The sequence below is a fragment of the Mycotypha africana genome (assembly GCF_025528875.1).
Source record: "Mycotypha africana strain NRRL 2978 chromosome Unknown BDF20scaffold_7, whole genome shotgun sequence".
Lineage (NCBI taxonomy): Eukaryota > Fungi > Mucoromycota > Mucoromycetes > Mucorales > Mycotyphaceae > Mycotypha > Mycotypha africana.
This window is the reverse complement of record NW_026515731.1, coordinates 569012-587503: the sequence shown is the minus strand read 5'-3', so window position 1 is coordinate 587503 and position 18492 is coordinate 569012. Positions and strand designations below refer to the sequence as shown.

The window sequence follows — 18492 nt, the reverse complement described above, 5'->3', positions numbered from 1 at the left end:
CGTTTATAAGCATACAGGAACCATCATATAGTTGTATTGATATGAGTTTATTAGAGCAAAGTATGTACAGATATGTTCCAGAATAGTATCTTATCATCTTAATTTATTGAACAGCAAGTAAAATGAAAAGAACTAAACTAAAACAAAAGGAGATAATATAAACATTTACAAGAGGGAAAGGAGGTTAGGCAAAGGTAGAACCTTAGTTCATAGATTGAACCAATTTGTTGATGTATTCTTCACGGTTACCGGTATCACCACCTTCAACATAGTTGAGGAACTTACGTTCTCTCCACATGTTGTTGGGGTTGGAGAGCTTGAAGGGCCAAAGGAAGTTGTTGGCTTCTTTGAAGTGAGGACCAACGGTAGCAATCTCGTGAATCAAATCTTCCATACAGATGATGTTGTACTTGCCAAGAGCTTGTTCGATAACAGCATTGTCATGAAGAGGAATACGTTGCTTGTTCACCTTGGCATAACCACGCTTGTAGATTAATTCACGGATGGTCTTCAAGTTAGGATAACCGTAGGCAACATAAGGTTGGATCAATTGAAGCATTTCAGAGGTGGCCTTGTTGAGACGGACAAAGACACCATTGTTGATTTGCAAAAGACGCAAGAGTTGCAAGACCTTACGGGGCTTAGGGGCGATACCGTTAATACCACGGATACGAACAACGAATACAAGCTTTTCTTGAGCGGGAACGTAGTAGTTGCCTTGAGCCTTGGCTTGACGACGAAGACGGATTTCATTACGTTCCTTAGCTTGGTATTCAGCAGCATACTTGGCAGCACGTTTGAAAATTTCACGTCTCTTGGTAACCTTAGCCTATTAAATAAATCAAAAAAAATGAATAAAGTGTTTCTTTGGTATAACATAATGAACAAAGTGAGAGAAAAAAAAAAAGCAAAAAAACGAAGAGCTCCTTCAGACCCGAAAGATGTGTTAACGATTTTAGACAGCATCGATAAACAATCTAGTCAAAATCAAGGGTAAACCCAATTCATCATACGAGGAGCTCTCGAATGTTAAAAAGATAGTACAGCAGAAGATAGTTTACCTTACGAAGTTCAGCCTTGCGGGCAACAGCCTTATCGGCAGCAGTGGCGTCAGCCTTCTTCTTCTTCAAAAGAGTTTCAGGAATAAGGACATCATTAACAGCGGGGACGTTGCTATATTACATAAAAGACGAAGCAAGCGGTTAACAACCTCGAACTTCTACAACTGAGCAGAAAACTGAAAAGTCAGAACCCATGAGCCAACCACCCGTGACAATGAAGTTTCCGAAATGGAATAGCAATGGACCTTGACTTTTCAGCGAGGAAGGAACCACAGGCAAAAGCGAATAAACAGGCAAACGACCTTTTTATGGACTTGTTAATGACATATTGAATTTGATAACCTGCCATACCTTGGTACAGCGGATCACATATCCCTTTACATCGAGTATATAATGTGTATGTATACAAGACGTAAAAGTTTGAGGCGGGAGATGAGTTGCATGTCACCTAGCAAATACTATTCCTCTAAAACACAATATGTATGCAAAAGAGAGAATGTACCTAGATGTAAACCATGAACTGTTTGAATTTAAAGGAAAAATCCAATGGACTTAACCTCAACTCCTTCATATTCCTGAAATAGGTTGTCAGCCTATTTCTCGCACTTCACCAATGGATAAAGACAAGACGGAAAATGAAGATACAAAAAAAAATAGACAAAAGAAACCTTTACCAAAAAGACAAAGGTTTACAATTGCATATTTAAACGCTTTTGACAAGGGATTTCTACAGATACACACTGAATTGTGCTATATAACTTACTAGGCAACCATTTTGTCTAACGATCAGGCTAATTGATAAAGAAGAGAAAGTAAAAAAGGATGAAAATGCACTTTGGAGCGGCTATCAATTTGTAACAAAAAAAATTTTTCCTCTAAGCTCTGAGCAGTCCTTCTGTGACTTGAGCAGATCGAAAAAAAAATTCTACAAATTGCCAAATGCCAATACAGCACTGCCAATGAAGGAAGATGATAACAAATATCAAAGGTACTAATGCACGTAGCATGTTACTTTGAAGCTCACTACAGAGCTCAATATAAAAGTTTGGTTTAGTATTTCTTTACATGTTAAAACGATAAGTAGTTTCTGCCGGTTTTGTATGACGTTTAGGGTCTTGAAATAAGTGGCTGGCCTCCACTTAGGAAAATCAATTTATTCAAACGATGCAGAATACAGGACGAGAGGCTGCTTAATTTTACCCTTATTACGATTGTTTCATTTCTATTCTATTCTTAGTAGGCACTTCCAGGTTAATTTGCTTCTGCTATTGAAAGAAAAAAAACCAAACCACCTGGATTTCTTTTTAAGGGCATTGTTGCCATAAGTTGATTGTTGGAGCTTAAGTTCAGGTGTTTTCCAATTATGAAATCAAAAGGCAAATACCATAGTGCTCAAAGGTGACGGCTGTCCTTTTTTTAATGTAAAAGTTATTGTTCGAAACGTTTCAAGCTATTACTGAGTAGGGTATGTTTCCAACGGCCAATTTTATTAAGTTGTGATTAATTTATACATAAAAATTGATTTTTGTCATCGAAATTGCAAATAGGTTAAACGTGAAAGGGTTTTCATTTTGATTCAAAAGGAAACATGGTCTAATAAAAAAAGAGTTAATGAACAAAGTGAAAAAATGGGAAATAAAAAGCATGAATGACTATGATTGAATGTTTTACATACAAGAGGATGAGCAGGGAATGGAAAGATGAAGAGTATAATGTTCATACGTTAGAACTGAAGCGGGAGGTGGAGGATAAGTAATGGGCCAAGTGTAAAGAAGGAATCTTTAAGCCTTTGAAAGACGAAGTCCGTCATCGATTTGGTTTTTCTTGATACCTAGACTGACAGTATTCTTTTCAGAATTAAATTGAGTATAGAAGGAGTTGGTAAGGGCAGAACCGATAACGTAGTCAGTATCAGATTCACTCTTGCCGATATGAGAGCGGCACATTTCACAGCAGCTGGTGACTGGACGAGGATGACTCCAATAACGAGGAGGAAGGGTGATCTTGACGTCACCAAGAGTAATCTTAAAGTTGGGTAATCTTTCCATCAAACAACAAGGAATTTTGAATGTATTGTCAGGCTTGTCATATTCAGCGTACCAGTGCTTTTGGAATTCGGCAGCTACAATAACAGCAAAAGCATGTTAGTATTGAAGCAAAAGCATCTGCTGTTGTTGCATTCTATGCTTGCTTTTTTTTTTCCTCTTTACCTTGATCGTTAGGTAAGCCAATGACATCTGTTGAAGAACTGAAAACTGCTCTGGCATGTTTGTGAACTTTGAAGTTATTTTCGCCTACAAAACTGACTTGGCTGACGGGCACAGCCCAATTTTCTGGATAATCATCGTCAATATCCATGTGGTACAGTTTACCACGAATAACATCTTTAGCAACACCACCTTTTTTATAGGAAAAAAAAAGAACAAAACCAGGTTAGAATCACTGAAGTTACTACTACAATTTCTGGAAATCAACTTGTTGATCCTTACCGAGAATAAGATAACCATCAGGCTCATCATTACGTTTGACAAGAGAATAGTTATCATCGCGAATACCATTAAGGGCAACCCCGGATACAACACCTGAGTCAGAGAAACCATTGCCGGAGGTGGTGGTATACATACCAAATTGAGCACTGGATAAACCGCTACTTTGCTGGAAAGCATTGGGTACAAAACTTGACGAGCTCAAATCACGCTTGGCAAATTGCGAACCATAAGCACTCATATTGACATTACGTCCGAGACCAAGATAACCATCAAATCCTTTATCGAAATATTCCATCATATACGCAGCACCGAATGTCATATTCTTTACTTCAAGACCGGCAAAACGGAAAGTATCACGGTATAAGGTTGTATTGACAAAACCCTCACCATAATCCATTGAAAAGGACCTGCCTGAGGAAATAGCAGTACTTGACTGTCTGGGGTCGTAAATCTTACGATCTTCACAGTTCTCTACTCCACACTGAGGTCCACGCACCCAGGAAAAACCGGTGGATGTATCGAAAGCAACAGTAAAGTTTTGTGGTGGGTTACCAATGGAAATTGTACCACCCATCATGCCGTTCATTAAGTTGTCGGCAGGCACGGCGATATAATCATGGCTATGGTGTCGTTTGTTATAGCGATGAAGTGGGACTCTGATCGGATCGGCAAAAACGGAGCTTATTAAAGCAACTGCTGCACTGTAGAACAAAACTGATTTCATAGTGGATTGTTACTGGCTGCTATTTAAAGAAAGAGTATATATATATATATATATATAAAGGAAAATAAATAAAAAAAATTGCTCACTGTTAGCGAAAAAGAAGAGTAAAAAGAGTTGGCACAGAAATAAATAAGAAAAAGAGGAGCAAGCTCTTTATGTCAATAAAAAGAAATAGAAGATAATGAACAATCTAAATGTTTAATGGGTTTATATATGAAAGAAGGGACGAAGAAATCCCGACGACTCAATATCCTTGAGTTTGAAATCTGAACACATTTTAGTAAGAGACGAATGGATGGGACCACTACCATATGGTCTAGGTTGATCCACCTTGCTTTTTGCCTTTTCTTGGACTGTCTCTTATCGCCCGCACTATACGTTAGCTCAACCAGGGTCCTTTTTATGGAATCTCAGGAAGGAACAGTCCTATCATGATGAGAGTAGGACCCTGTCTATTCTCGCTGTCTAGACTGTAAACAGCACCTTTGGCTATTATGATTAGTCGATCGACTTGTTTAACTACGAGCGCCTTCAAGGAAAATCTATGGATTCCGTTTGATTTATGTATAAGTTTGTTATTTTGTAAAAGAATGGGTGATCGGCACAACCCTTCATTCGTTAGTGGTAGCAATAATTCTGATGATGTGTTTTGTTTCTGATTACCAATATTTACTAAGACGCTGAAGCTCACAGTGAGAAAGCCGTTAGTTTTTATTTATAGAGTGCCTTTTACACTGTATTGACTGCAGCAAGTTCTCAAAGCTTTAAATAATGGCTTAAATCAAGTAGCAAAAGCAATAGCGCGTTCTAGAGAAAAGATACCCTTCTTTCTACGAAAAGTTAATGGTCATTATATCCATTGCAATGACTGAATCCTTATAATACATTCGAAAGCCGAGAGACTACGCAACAGAATCAAAACAAATAGGCTCAGACCACTTCACGTTCTTGTTGCAAAATTTGGCAAGTGTTATATAGAATTTAAAATGCAGTTGGAAGCTCTAATTTGCAACTGAGGCTAAGTAATCAAGCCTTCTAAAACTTTGACGTAGACGCTTTCACCCTATTAGGAGTTATCAATTTGATTTCTAAGAATCTTCATACGTCTCAAGCAATGAATATTCTCAACAGATTCCGTTCATGCAAATGGTAGCCTTTCGGACTTTTCAGGTTCTCGGTGAAAGGAAATTTGTTGGGGTGCGTCGTAGTTCCTTTCTCCACGCTTTTCTTACTCTATCAGATGATCGCCCACGCAGTCAGTTACAATATAAGCCATAGATTCGGGGATACTTGGCCGGGGATACCTTTCCCAATAACATCGTAAGCACCAGTCTCGGATCTCGCGTTTTGTTTTCCGAATTAAATAAGCTATGGCCCTGACGGACTCTTAGCACGATTTCCAGACATTTGAGTCAAATGTGTGGCGTCCCAAGCATTTATACGCATGCAGTTGCATTTATAATCACAATGGATAACTTGACTTTTATAATATACAGCTCGATTGCTACAGACTGTTGACATTTTGCGAAAAAGCGGATTCTGGACAAAAACATTTTAATGAGAAATTGCTTTAAATGGTAAAATCCCGCTTGTATGTAAAACCAAAAAGTTCAATGGCAGCTTATACGCTGTAAAGCAACTGTTTACAAAGCCCTTGGCCGGTGGGTCAGTTTTACTAAATATTACGGAACAGCTGATCACAATTGCAAATTTTGGCGTTGTAAATGAGAAGTGCAAAACATAGAATTAAGGGCTTGACCTTCCTATTCAGAAATAGAATAAATGTCGTACACAACGACTTACGAGATAAAAGTGTGAATCCGTACTCCATTTTAAATTTGAAAACTGAGTGGATTGATTGTTATGGTTTGTTTCGTTACATTTCAAGTCGATAACCATGATATCATGTCTGTCTTATCAAGTTCAAAAAGTAGGGAAATCTTATGCGGACTATGACTGTCGTATGTTGTAAATCAAGAACAAGGGTGTTACTGTTGCTATTCTTCTTTTAATCGTAGCTTTACATTTTTACACTCTGTATCAGATACAACGCGGATAGAAAACAGTAAATTTTATATGTCAGCGTACTGTAATTATTATTCGATCAGATGCTATATCCGCACTGCTCAGAAATGACCTTTGAATACTGAACCATCTTTAAGATTACGAAGATGATATTACATAAGAAGAACGGTAAATATACAGTTAAGGAGCTGATTTGACTACAAATGTGAAGTGAACTAAATAAAACGCCGTTAATATGAACGTCTTTTAAAGATCAGCTACAATAATAAGCTCGAACCCAATATTGTTTTAAACTTAGAACACTGAACAGTGGAACAGAATATGCAGATAATGTTGTAGAAAGCGCAAGTAAATACGATTGGAAATAGTTCCAAGTAACTTGCGTAAATCAGATTTTGACTGGAATAACCATCGCAAAGGAGCTCCTTATCGCAGCAGCAATAGTGCACATTCAGTTTTTCTACGGATCAGTGCCGTTTAAAACAAATCAATGTCTTTTAGGCACACTAGAACCAAAAGTCATGATAAAAACCGTTCATTTCGACTCCACCTGAGTACATTCTGCATACAGTATATTTAAGAGCAAAATGATTTGAACAGAAATCAATGAAACATCCTTAAACCTTAATTGTAGCAGTGTTGTGTCTATAAAAACGAAGAAAGACATCGACAAGTAATGTAGTTGTAAGATCGAATAAACATAAAAAGAGCAATGTAAGGTATATTCAAAGGTATTTCGAAAAAAAAGATATTAAAGAAATAATGCTACACATCATTCACGGCGTCAGGATTGACAGGCGGGTTTGTAGGGAATGGATATTGTTGACAGCAGTTCAAAGAACAGAATCGATATAGCACAGGTATAAAGGAATTACCAAGTATAGACTGCCAAACCATCTCCTCTATATCAGATTTAAGAAAAGACTTTTTACAATGTTCACAAGCATGATTGGTTGTTGCAAGTACAGATTGAATACGATTCAAAATATCGTTGGGTATAATTTGAGCGAAGGGTGATGATGTTGCGAAAAGGGCGTTGTTAGTATTGATTTCATTGAGTAAAACTCTTGTACTTGTTTCAAATAAAGTTGCAAAGGATGCTTTAATTCTGCTTCTTCTGATCATTGTAGTGCTTGTAATAGAAGGTTGATCCTCGGATGGTTCAGGTACAGGTAAAAATGGATTAGGTGATAATAATAAAATGGCTAACTTTTTTAGATGCAATACTTCTGAGGGTAGGTATTTCTACAGTTGATTAATGCGATAAGCGTAAGTCAGAGGAGTAACAAAAAAAGAAAAAGCAATTGCATCATCACGCATTACCAATTGGTTGTTGCCCAATGAAAGTTCGACCAGATTTTCAAGCAGGGCAATATCAGACGGTAAGTAGTCCAACTTGTTATTTCCTAAGATTGCACACGAGAAAAAAGTTTTGAGAAAAAAGAAGCTTGCCTGGGGGAGGTTGGGATTACTTACGAAGGCTTAATACAGTTATATTCTTTAGCTTGAATAATGTTGGGTTGATTCTTGAAAGCTCATTACTGTAAAGATAAATCTGTAATGAGGCTGGTCTCACTTTATCGTTTTGAACAACTGTTACATATTCAAGTTCTTTTACTTCATCAGGTATTTCAGTTAGACCCAAGTTACTGATTGTTTGTATGTATGATTATGTCAGGGAAAAGTCTATGCTTGTTTGAATACTTTTCTCAAGCTGGGTTCTTACCTCATATCCACTAGCTCTACACCATTATCAATTGTTGCGTCAATAGCTCGACGTACTTTATCGAAAGGTGTATCATTGGATATTCCCAATTTTCGTCGAAAAGTTTCCCTGGTATTTATATCCCAGCTTGAGGAATTTATGCGAACTGATCCAGGTGCAATGTCATTATCATTACTGTCAGTGTTCCTTCTCCCGATACCAATATGACTGCTGCTTCTGGCCCTGTTTCTTTGTTCTTTTTGGCTACTATTGCTCGTTGCTATCAAGTATTCCTCTTCTTCTAAAACCAGAGTATCATCATTGTAACCATCAGCAAGTCTGAAATTGTCGTTATAAGTGTTTTCCTCGTCTACTACTTCTTCCTCGTCCCCTAAGCTGCTACTGTCACTTTCACTGATACTACTACCGCTTATTGAATAAGGCCGCTTTAAAAAGTAATCCTTGATAGAAAGGGCAGCAGGAAAAGGCGGCTGATATGGAAATTGAGGTAGAAAATCCTCGTCTTCCGATGCATCTGTATCTATCCAATCTACTTGCTTAACCGAGTCTTGACGCTTATTTCTCTTTGGTCTTTGCTGATTTATAAGTATGTTGCTCATATAAAATGATAATATAAGGAAAAAAAAAAGAATAAAAGGAAAAGAAAAGAAAATGGAAAAAGAGTGAGAGACAGGATAGTTGCTATTAATAAATCGGTGAAGCTGCCAGAAATTGGAATCCTAATTTGTCTTTGTTCGAATTTGGAGTTCCGTACCCCACGTTTTCAGAAGGTTCATGCAGCCAAATCTTCTTTTACAATAATAGCGCACAGAAATATGGTTGCTCATTCCATTAACACAAAAATTCGTACCTGTGCATAGTTAGGCGCCTCTGATGATGCACTTACATAGTTTTGTTTCTTAAAAATATTGCTGAATTATCTTATTACTCACGATAGTTAACAAAACCGTTCAGGGCACCTTTCAAAACACCTTCTTGTTTGACATTGACGACACTTGCAATTTTTGAACATTCCCATTGGAAATTATGAATGAATTTTGAAAGAAGAGACCATACTGAATGGCTAGCAGCTATACTAGCCTTTTTTCTGCTCGAGGAACAAACCAACAAAGAGAAAACCGAGCAATTTCAAAAGACCGTTTGGCTAAATAACTAACTACGTCACTGCTGTAATCTGATTGAGATATGTTGCTATATCTAAACGAAAAGAAAGAGCTTCATATACGATAGAAAGGTACTGACGAATAATGACATACTACCTCCTGGATACTATAATTATTTTGAAGGCTTCAAGATTTGATCGCTAGAAGACTGACATGGCTAGGAGCTGCTTGAATTATTGCTCTTCTAAGCTATTGAAGGACAACCTTGAGCACTTCTTTTTAAAAGGTATTTCATCGAATATCATATGTTACAGCATACATGAATGTGCTTTGCACATTTGTCAAATTATTCCACTTCCGCACGGTAGCTTTTCCAAGGCATATTTCATATACATTTGAAAGACGGGTGAGTTATATTGTAGCCTTTTCCTATGCAAGCTACAGCCTTAACATTACTATGAAGTCTTAACAAAAGACCATATGTTTGCAGTTGATTAGATTGAATCGGAGAAGGATGATCAAAGAGACAAATAACAATAAATGCATGGTTACGAAACTGTTATTTGAAAAAGCGTTTAGACATTTTCAAAAAGAGGTATCCATGTTATAACAATAGAAAAACGAAAAAGATTTACCCCTTCATAAAGAAGTGATTTAAGCTCACAATATTGCGAATTCGGTGAAAGCCAGGCTTATTTGCTGTTGTGGTCTTATTTCATCAAATCACAAAGAATAAAAAGGCATATGAAAGAGCAGTCGGTATTTGAAAACATAGCTCGAAATTTTTTTGATTTTCGAAGATCCACTTTTTATCAATTCACTGTTCTGGCAGAGCCTACAATTAATTGACATACTATGATACCAAATAACGGAAAGAGAAAAGCAAGTACAAATGCCTCTTCGCCTCCGCCATCAAAGAGGTCGCCTTATCATGCGTTTTCACCTCCTCATTCTTCTAATTTGGCCACCAGTCCACCTCATTACCCTTATCACTATCAACAATCACCACCACCATCAACATCATCTTCACCACAGCAGCATCACCATCACAACCGCCCGTTGACAACAGCAGCAGCAGCAGTAGCCGCTATTAAAAGAAGTAGTAGTTCGACAAGTGTTAACAACAGTAATTACGGATCAACGTCACGGTGGTCTTCCTCACCGTCTGCGGGAGGTGGAGGATATAGAAGACAGAGTAGTAGTACTGGACCGCCATCACGACAAGGCTCAGTAGATACCGATCGTGAAGGTAGTGTAACCAACAGTATAACAGCAGCCGATGACGAGAATAATGGAACAGCAGTCAAACGTGAGGAGACTGGTAATGAAGCAGGCTCAATGGCAGTGACTAGCAGCAACACTAAAGATGGAGGCAGTGCTAGTAATACAGAGAAGGCAGCAAAAGATGGCGGCGCCAATGAAGTAGAAGGTGAAGAAGATGAAAAGGAAGATGTAGTAGTAGATATGGATGCTCGTATGCAGGCACAAATGGAAAAGGCAAAGGAAGACATGAAGATTTTATTAGAGAATTTCTCAGAGGATCAATTAAAGAGATATGAAGGTTATCGTCGTTCGGCTTTGAATCGAACGAATGTGAAAAGGGTAAAAGCAAGAAACGTGCAGAGGAGAGGGATAAAGTTTTCAACCCGGATTGACTCTCTTTTGTTTATTGTAATAGTTGGTGAGTCAAGTACTCAATCAGCAATGCTCTCAAACAATGGCATTTGTAGTGGCTGGTTTTTCAAAGGTTTATGTGGGTGAGATAGTCGAAAAAGGTAAGTTGAAGAAAAGCAATGAGATGCAGCCAAAGCCGTCACTCCCAGTCAAGCTAACTCTATTTGGTGTTGCAAAAATGATAGCCAAAGAAATCATGGAGGAATGGGGCCATCAAGGGCCGATCCGACCAGAACATTTACGCGAAGCACATAGAAGATATAAGAAAGAAAGAACAGACACTACTTTGTTGGGAAGAAAACTCTAACTATTGTTCATCTATTTATTTTCATCGGCTCGGCTTTAAAGATGTCACTCACAGTTTGACGGATCTTGTACGACCACGGAACTATATAAGGAGATCTGCAAACAATAACCATTTACCTAAATAATAAAATAATTGTTTCCTGAGGTGGGATTCTTTAGTCTGTAAGTCATGAAAGGTTATGAATTTGTTTTAAAGCATTCTGATAATGGGAATGTAGTTCACTTCTTTCTTTATTTCATTATTGTTGCCTCTCGTCCATTGATTTCGCTTAAACACTACGTCCACGCTTGCTTTATCCTCTACCATTAAAAAGCGTTGTCGGTCAAATAAGAACAGTCAACATATAACGAACGTCTATCATAATCTAAAATAGCCATCATAAGCATGTATTCAGGCCCTATGCTACCACCTCCATCTCCCAAATGCTGTATGTGTATACCCATACGGTTAGGTTCCTTCTTCATATGTCTTATATGGGCGGTACGCTTCGCATCCATGACCATCAACTATCTATCTATCTATCTCAGTTACTAACTAGTATTTGTCACAGGCACTTTCGATGTATTTTGCAGTTCTTTCTTTCCAAAACGGAAGTCGTAAGTAATAGTTGAGAGAAAAACCATTGCCGTCTATTGAAACATTAACATTGGAACGCTTTCTCTACAGCCTTTTATTCATACATGTCACAAACGGCTGGATACATCTACGGTGTTGCTAACCTTGTCCTGTCCCTCGTGTCCGTGGCAGGAATGATTATTATCATCACTGTAAGCTTATTTTACCTAAAGAAAAGCAATCAAAATCAGTCTTACCTACTTTCGTCTTTTAACCACCCTTTTTATGCTAGAATGTAAGCCGTTACGTACGCACTTTTTCGCATGCGACCTTTGTTTGTGTGTTCTTGGTAATAGTCGATGGATTCGTAAATATGATTCTGTTCATCACCACCAAAGTCGAGTTTCAAAACTGGTGCGTCGATAAATCGTCCAGCATCATGATGCAAAACGTCAATAATGCTTTAAATGAAACCAGCGCCCAGCAAATGAACTTTTCAAATGATTATTACAACTGCTCTGCCTTATGGGAAGATGAAATGAAATTTGCTATCATAGCATTTGTGCTCATGTTTTTGGCTTATGTAAGTACATCTTTTTTTTTCTTCTTTTTCTATTTTCTGGTATTCCGAATTAACATTACAATGTTGCAACCTTTGATGGTTTTCAGTCATATTGGGCTTTGTGTATATACAGTTTCTCAATTATAAGACGAACCTATATAACTGATGCTGACCTACGCGCTGGAGGAGCCAATGTACCTATGATGGGAGCACCTGGAGTTGCGCTTCCTCCTAACGCCATGATCAATACCCCCGCTGGTGCTGTTGGAGCGGGACCTTTCCCTCCACCTCCTGCAGGAACAGATCGTAATGTTATCGTCCTCAATAATGCTAAACCAAGGTCAAAATCCACTCGTAAGAGAAGAATTGATACATTTTCCTTCAGAAACCCCAAACTAGAAAGTGCGGGAGTGGCAGGAATGAACAAACGGAATTCACGTCTTTTATCACTACTGACATCATCTCCACTTGTACAACAACAAGCATTGGCATTAGCGCAACAACAACAACAAGAACAGCAGAAGCAGCAAGACCCATTCCAAGAACAACCGATGCAGCAGCTTGCACTCAGTCGACAGACATCGCAGAATCAACGGCAATCGCTCTATATTCCATTTTATAACTCAAATAAAGACTCACAATTCACGATTGGATTCCAACTGAACCCCGAAGGACACATAGTTGATATAGAAAACAACACATCACAAATACAACAACAAGCTTCACCTACACCGACATTTGTAAATACAGCATTTTCAGCAATCGATCAATCAAATAATAGTAACATTAAAAGGAAACCAGTGCAAGAAGAGCATGACACTACTGTCTTCTATTAATCTTCTAATTATATGCTAACAATTGACTTACACATCTTCATGTAAAATTAATATAAATATACTTATCTTGACAGTATTCCCTATGTACATGTATCTTCCTTTTTGAATGTGTGATGATTCCAATACGGCCGTAACGGTGAGTTTTAGGGAAAAGAAAAACAATATGTAGAATTCAAGCCTGAGTCACATAAGGCTCTTCCAAATTTATCTACGTTGAATTCACATTCGACATATTTCTAGTAACAGTTTGAAAATGGAGTGAATGAGGCTATCATTGGCAGCCCACTGAATAAGTAAAAGCCTTCAATAACAACTTGAACAAACACTATTCGCGTTGCCTATAGTGCCTTATGACGGAATTCACAATACGATAGAAACATACAAGAAGGCCTAGAAGGTGTCAACTTTCACTTTTGACAAAACATTTTTATAGATTAAAATATTGCTATAAACACCATTTATAAATTTATTTAATTTTTTATTTATTCTGAAGAGCCGATCTATTTGACAAGAATGATATAAATGCAAAGAATTGGAGCAAGAGAACGGTGAGAGCGTCAGACCCAAGAGGATAACACCTATAGATAAACCTACATGACATCACTTCTTTTTTGTGGCAGAAACCATTGAACACTATTGGAAGATATTTCTCTGGTATACATAACTAATTTTGATATCATGTCATTCTCAAAAAAGCTGTGTGGCTTAACTGAAATAAGCCTTTTATGCCTTTGTTGAGTTTTAGCTTCTGAGTGGCTACTATACATGTATTGCCCTTAAAGATTGCAACAAATAAGCTTAAATATTCATCGATTCATTTAGGTACTTTAGTCTGCTTGCTCCAATTGCAGTGCCGCGAGAAAGAAAACGGATGTAATTCTTACATCATGAAAAAACTGGAGTTCAGTTCAATACATACGAAGACTATAATCAATAGTTCTCATTCAATTGAGCAATATCCTACGGCACGATTAAGGATAGGATCAAGCGTATGAAATTCTTTGTCGTCAGTATATTTTATGGAATGATACCCTATTGTCCACTTTTTCGCCATGTATCACATGGAGCATTTGATACCTATTTAATATGTAATAGTTGCAGTGAAAAAAAGGGCAAAGTATTGTAAAGTAACATTGCTCAGCGATGCGAAAAAACTGCGTGCTATAAGCAAGAATGAACAGTTTACAATCGTTTTTTGGTGATACAGACCTTTGTATGTATATCTATTTATTAAATTATAGTTTGCAATACAGTGGTAAGGCGGTCTAGATACAAAAAATTAGGAAAAGATACAAGAATCCTTCATCATATTGTACAATCAAAATTTTAAAATTGTTATATACTACAGTATATTGATCAAAAATGTTCATTGTTGTGCATCTGACTGTCGTCTTGGCATTCATCATCATCTTCATCATCGTAGTCGTCGTCTTCAGCGTCTGTATCTTCGGCACTGAAATCTGTCATGGATTTAATTCTTGTTAATACATGGGATATGGTAGACGATCGTCTTCCTAATTGATGATGACTATGAAAGGAACCGATCCGTAAATCAGAAATATCGTCTTGTTTATTCTCAAAATCGCGGCGTCCGTAATAAGATCCACGGTGGGAAGCGTTAGAGTCTGCATAGCAGCAGGGGGAGGACAGAATATCGACTTGATTGGTGTTGGTATCATCATAGTTGATGTTATGGAGACTATGGTGATGTTGATGTGGTGGTGAGGATGTTGGTATCATTCGCTTGGCAGTAGCCATAGGTGAACAAGCTGGCCGCTGCTGATAATACTCGTTTCCATTTGGATTGGTATAGAGTTTATTGGCTGATGATGAGGATGATAGTATGCTTATCCTTTCCTCGTCGTCGTTGGTAAGTTCGGTTTTGAAGTGATGCTTGTTATCAGTTAGCTTGAAAGGTAGAGGTATCTCTTTAATCGCTCTATATTGGGCGCAATTATTGATATGCTAAATCGAAAAAAAAAAATGTATACATGAAGCGTCTATTAAATTTAGCCCCTTTTTTTTTTGCATTTTGCAAATACCTCATTTTCAAGTCGAAAAAAGTTCCATTGAATTCTACGATACACTTCCAAGAGCGCAACTATTACACTCAATAGTAAATTGTTGACTCGTAAGTTAGTGACGCTCAGTATCCAGGAAAATCGGAGCAGAATATTGATGGGTACTGCAGTATAATATGTCTTTGAAAAAATAGGGCTGCCGTTAGTAAAAAGAAAAATAAAGACCCGTTGATCACGTTCCGTTTAAATAAAATACCTTACCCAACGATGAAAAACAAGCTCATCTCTGAGCAAAAAGTACTGGCTTTTAGGCTGCAATAAACCCCAATCCATTTTTATATCCCAACAGGAAGTATAAATTGAATTGAAAAGATAGATAAGCACACAGCATACTGTCATAAGAGAAGAAGCTGCAGATAAGTAAATTTACGTTAGCTTTTACACGTATTCTGATGTAGTGTAATGTTCTATGAAGTCGAGACTTACGGTACATGCGTTTTAAGCCTGTAATAATAGCGGCCATGATACTACTCATGTACTTTGCAGCATTGAGTAAGTGGATCTTTTCAGTCGAGTCTCTATAGCGCCGTAAACATTGGAGCAATCTCCACCAGGGCGGTAAAGAAGCCAGAACAGGTGCTACCCAAGCTTGTGCCATATTACAATTCGAACCTTAAATAGCAAATTTATCAGTTAGCTGCCTTATCTTTCATGTACGAATCATTGCCAAAATAGATATAACTTACTTAAGTCTATCCAATGACACGAATAAGCACAAAAAAAGTACGACGAGGTCCAGATCGAATAGCTGAGACTATTCAGTTCATCTGCAATAAAGAAATCGCGGAACTCTACAGGAAAACAATAGGATAACGCAATTCGCACCAGAGCCACACCGAACCATTTTCGAGATGAAAAATACAAGATGTCGAAAGGACACAGTAAGATGGATAATAAGATAACGAATAGAATGAGTGGATATAATTCTGAGGGTATCGATGGAGAGAGGTATTGTGAGAAATCCAGAAAAGTAATTAATGAGGATACGCATAGTAGGACAGCAGGTAGTTCTGCAAATTGGTGGTAATCGAGATTATGTCGAGGATCAAGCTCAAATATGAACTTATAGTTGATGCGGGACCGATGCCATGCAATCAAATTGAACGTAAAGCAAAGACAAAAAAGGATAGGGATTATAAAACAGGCGTAGATTTGCATGTTTGTCTGGACATTTGGAAGCAGTTTGTATGTTTTGGGGTCGAAAACAAAACGTAATGTCTGGCTGAGTAAGGCGAAGCTTATACCTAGAAGGAGGCCGATCCGTAGCGTACTAGAATGATAGTCCTAGAAAATGTTTTAGTTTTTTAAAAGAACAATATTGTCACCGTTTTCCAAGCATAGTATCTGACGGCAGATAATTTACCTCTTCTTTCTCCAGCACTCTCAGCTTACGCATACCGCGGCGACGATGGCCATCTGCAAATTCGTCTATGTACAATTTCTAAAGTTATAGAGAGTCAAAGAGTGTTAAATCCCTCATCTATTAAGTTGATACGCCAGACGTGACGTCGTATATTACCTCTGTTTCGCTTATCAAGGAGTCCACTTCAGGTGTGCTAATCCAGTGATGCTTCTTCAATATCAAAGAATATAAATTACTTGCTCTCCAACCAGCAGTCTTGTCGAACTTTTTCAATATTTTGTAAAAGCCCGTTTCATTCAAGGTTTTGTATGACTTTAGAAACTCTAGACTACGATAATATTCGGTAATTGCTTTTTTTAGTCTATTTCTTGCCACATTGTAAGTGATTCGTTGATCATCTACATAATCATAAACATGGTGAGACCTAGGTAAGGTATCACTATCATGGTGATACCCCTTTGTCATCCTCGAGTGTTGCTGCTGCTGCTGCTGCTGCTGCTGGTCATTTTGGTCATGATATGGAAACCAGCTGTATAACCGGTAACGAGGTATATGTGGATTATGATTAGGAGCAATGAATTCTTGATTAGGCTATACCATGATATATAGAACAACAGTACGATGAGAAAGACGAATAAATCAGCGAGCATCTTTACTGTACCTACCTCCATACTCATCAAATGATGCCCGTAGTCAGTGATGAATTGCATTTGTCCTTTTAAAGCTTCTAGCTTAAACTTGGCTTCGGTTTCTTTTTCTTTAAAGAGAAAGCAGATACTAAAAGTTTAAATTGATATTTTGATACGCATACAGATGATAAACTGGGCTTATTGTCCCCCTTTTCTTTTACCATTATAAAAACGAGAAACCTTGTCAAGTTCAGTGTCGAGGCTATTAAAAAAGTTCTTTTCTGAAGTGCTCGCATGAGCTAATACTTCATCCAAAACAGATAATGTTGTGGAAGCACTTCTAACGGAACCTGTGTAAAGTGTCAGTTTGGGTTGGATTATTTGATTCCGTCATTTTATATTTTCTATTTTTCTGTACACTTACATTGCCGAGATAAGGGCCGATGGTGACATCTTTCTGTCATATCCATTTTGTAGAATTTGCTACTGTCCACAGATGATGATGTGTTGTGCTCATTTCTACTACTGTCCCAGTGATTGACATAACTGTGATAATAGTCTTTATTATTGCTGTGAGGTACAACCTCTTGAAATACTTGATTTAGGCGGAAGGCCGCTTTTCTTTCTTTGTACTTCCGAAACTAAAAAGAACAATAATAAACCTAGTTCAGATCGATTACATTTAATATGAATGCAGGCTGTTTACTTACCCTTTCTACTTGTTTCAACTTTCTTTTCAGGCTTTTATAGTTTATATAGGCTTTTCTCCATTCTGGAATACATTGACTGTCTAAATCCTTTGAAAATTTCATGTCTAGGAATCTGACAGGGACAGTTTTTTTTTATACACACAAATGCTTTTTTAAGAAGCCTATTTAATGATGCTGTCTAGGGATTTATAGATGTATTCTAGAGTGTTACAAGTCAATGAAGCATAGACAAATCAAACAATATGACAGTTATGCTTTGAAATTAACAGAGAAGAAAAGCCCTATTTCCATCAGAATAAAACCAAAAAGAAGAAAAACGCTCATGAAGGCAGAAAACTCCTCCCCTTATTTATAGTTAAAAAAAATTCATTATTTTTTTTTTTTCTATTCCAAAACCTTATGCACGTGTCATAACATAGCGTATATCTGCCCGTTGCCGCCAAATGTACATAGACTCGTATATTCGTAGTATTATTGTTGTTGTTGTTGTCAGTTTCAAATGTTGTCAAATGTCTGTACCTGTGAACATTGATTGATGTTGTGTCCCCGACTTCCCCGTAGATAGCACGTGACTGTTAGGAATTTACTGCTGCTGCCAAAGCTTATTTTTCCTCGCTGTATCTCAAGTGTTTGGATATTTTGGCAAG

The 18492-nt window shown here is 37.6% G+C and overlaps 7 protein-coding genes across 7 annotated transcripts; 2 read left to right on the top strand and 5 right to left on the bottom strand.

Moving 5' to 3' along the window:
• Positions 1-20: 20 nt before the first annotated feature.
• On the bottom strand, positions 21-2015 carry BDF20DRAFT_995002 (ribosomal protein L30, ferredoxin-like fold domain-containing protein). The gene is made up of 3 exons (XM_053085400.1): positions 1825-2015; positions 1062-1173; positions 21-829 (listed from the first exon to the last, which is right to left on the bottom strand). Exons 1-3 carry the CDS (start codon positions 1833-1835, stop codon positions 203-205), a joined length of 750 nt encoding a protein of 249 aa, XP_052934728.1. The 5' UTR covers positions 1836-2015; the 3' UTR covers positions 21-202.
• Positions 2016-2842: 827 nt separating this feature from the next.
• BDF20DRAFT_836666 (aspartic peptidase domain-containing protein) lies at positions 2843-4274 on the bottom strand (the record flags this gene model as incomplete). The annotated part of the gene is made up of 3 exons (XM_053078973.1): positions 2843-3183; positions 3272-3460; positions 3551-4274. The coding sequence occupies 3 exons, from the start codon at positions 4272-4274 to the stop codon at positions 2843-2845; spliced, it is 1254 nt and encodes a 417-aa protein (XP_052934727.1).
• Positions 4275-6584: 2310 nt separating this feature from the next.
• On the bottom strand, positions 6585-8624 carry BDF20DRAFT_943704 (uncharacterized protein; the record flags this gene model as incomplete). Its single annotated transcript, XM_053084825.1, has 4 exons — positions 6585-7544; positions 7623-7705; positions 7776-7948; positions 8026-8624. The coding sequence occupies 4 exons, from the start codon at positions 8622-8624 to the stop codon at positions 7065-7067; spliced, it is 1335 nt and encodes a 444-aa protein (XP_052934726.1). The 3' UTR covers positions 6585-7064.
• A 1224-nt stretch (positions 8625-9848) lies between these two features.
• On the top strand, positions 9849-11270 carry BDF20DRAFT_877593 (hTAFII28-like protein conserved region-domain-containing protein). The gene is made up of 3 exons (XM_053081453.1): positions 9849-10730; positions 10807-10903; positions 10988-11270. The coding sequence occupies exons 1-3, from the start codon at positions 9984-9986 to the stop codon at positions 11107-11109; spliced, it is 966 nt and encodes a 321-aa protein (XP_052934725.1). The 5' UTR covers positions 9849-9983; the 3' UTR covers positions 11110-11270.
• A 519-nt stretch (positions 11271-11789) lies between these two features.
• Positions 11790-14057, top strand: BDF20DRAFT_836663 (uncharacterized protein; the record flags this gene model as incomplete). Its single annotated transcript, XM_053078972.1, has 6 exons — positions 11790-11876; positions 11957-12247; positions 12334-13006; positions 13558-13610; positions 13683-13716; positions 13894-14057. The coding sequence occupies 6 exons, from the start codon at positions 11790-11792 to the stop codon at positions 14055-14057; spliced, it is 1302 nt and encodes a 433-aa protein (XP_052934724.1).
• Positions 14058-14418: 361 nt separating this feature from the next.
• Positions 14419-15416, bottom strand: BDF20DRAFT_822750 (uncharacterized protein; the record flags this gene model as incomplete). The annotated part of the gene is made up of 4 exons (XM_053077736.1): positions 14419-14687; positions 14829-15027; positions 15105-15138; positions 15340-15416. 4 exons carry the CDS (start codon positions 15414-15416, stop codon positions 14419-14421), a joined length of 579 nt encoding a protein of 192 aa, XP_052934723.1.
• Positions 15417-16983: 1567 nt separating this feature from the next.
• On the bottom strand, positions 16984-18154 carry BDF20DRAFT_877589 (SPX domain-containing protein). The gene is made up of 5 exons (XM_053081452.1): positions 17846-18154; positions 17560-17776; positions 17357-17485; positions 17172-17283; positions 16984-17097 (listed from the first exon to the last, which is right to left on the bottom strand). Exons 1-4 carry the CDS (start codon positions 17945-17947, stop codon positions 17234-17236), a joined length of 498 nt encoding a protein of 165 aa, XP_052934722.1. The 5' UTR covers positions 17948-18154; the 3' UTR covers positions 16984-17097; positions 17172-17233.
• Between the last annotated feature and the right edge of the window lie 338 nt (positions 18155-18492).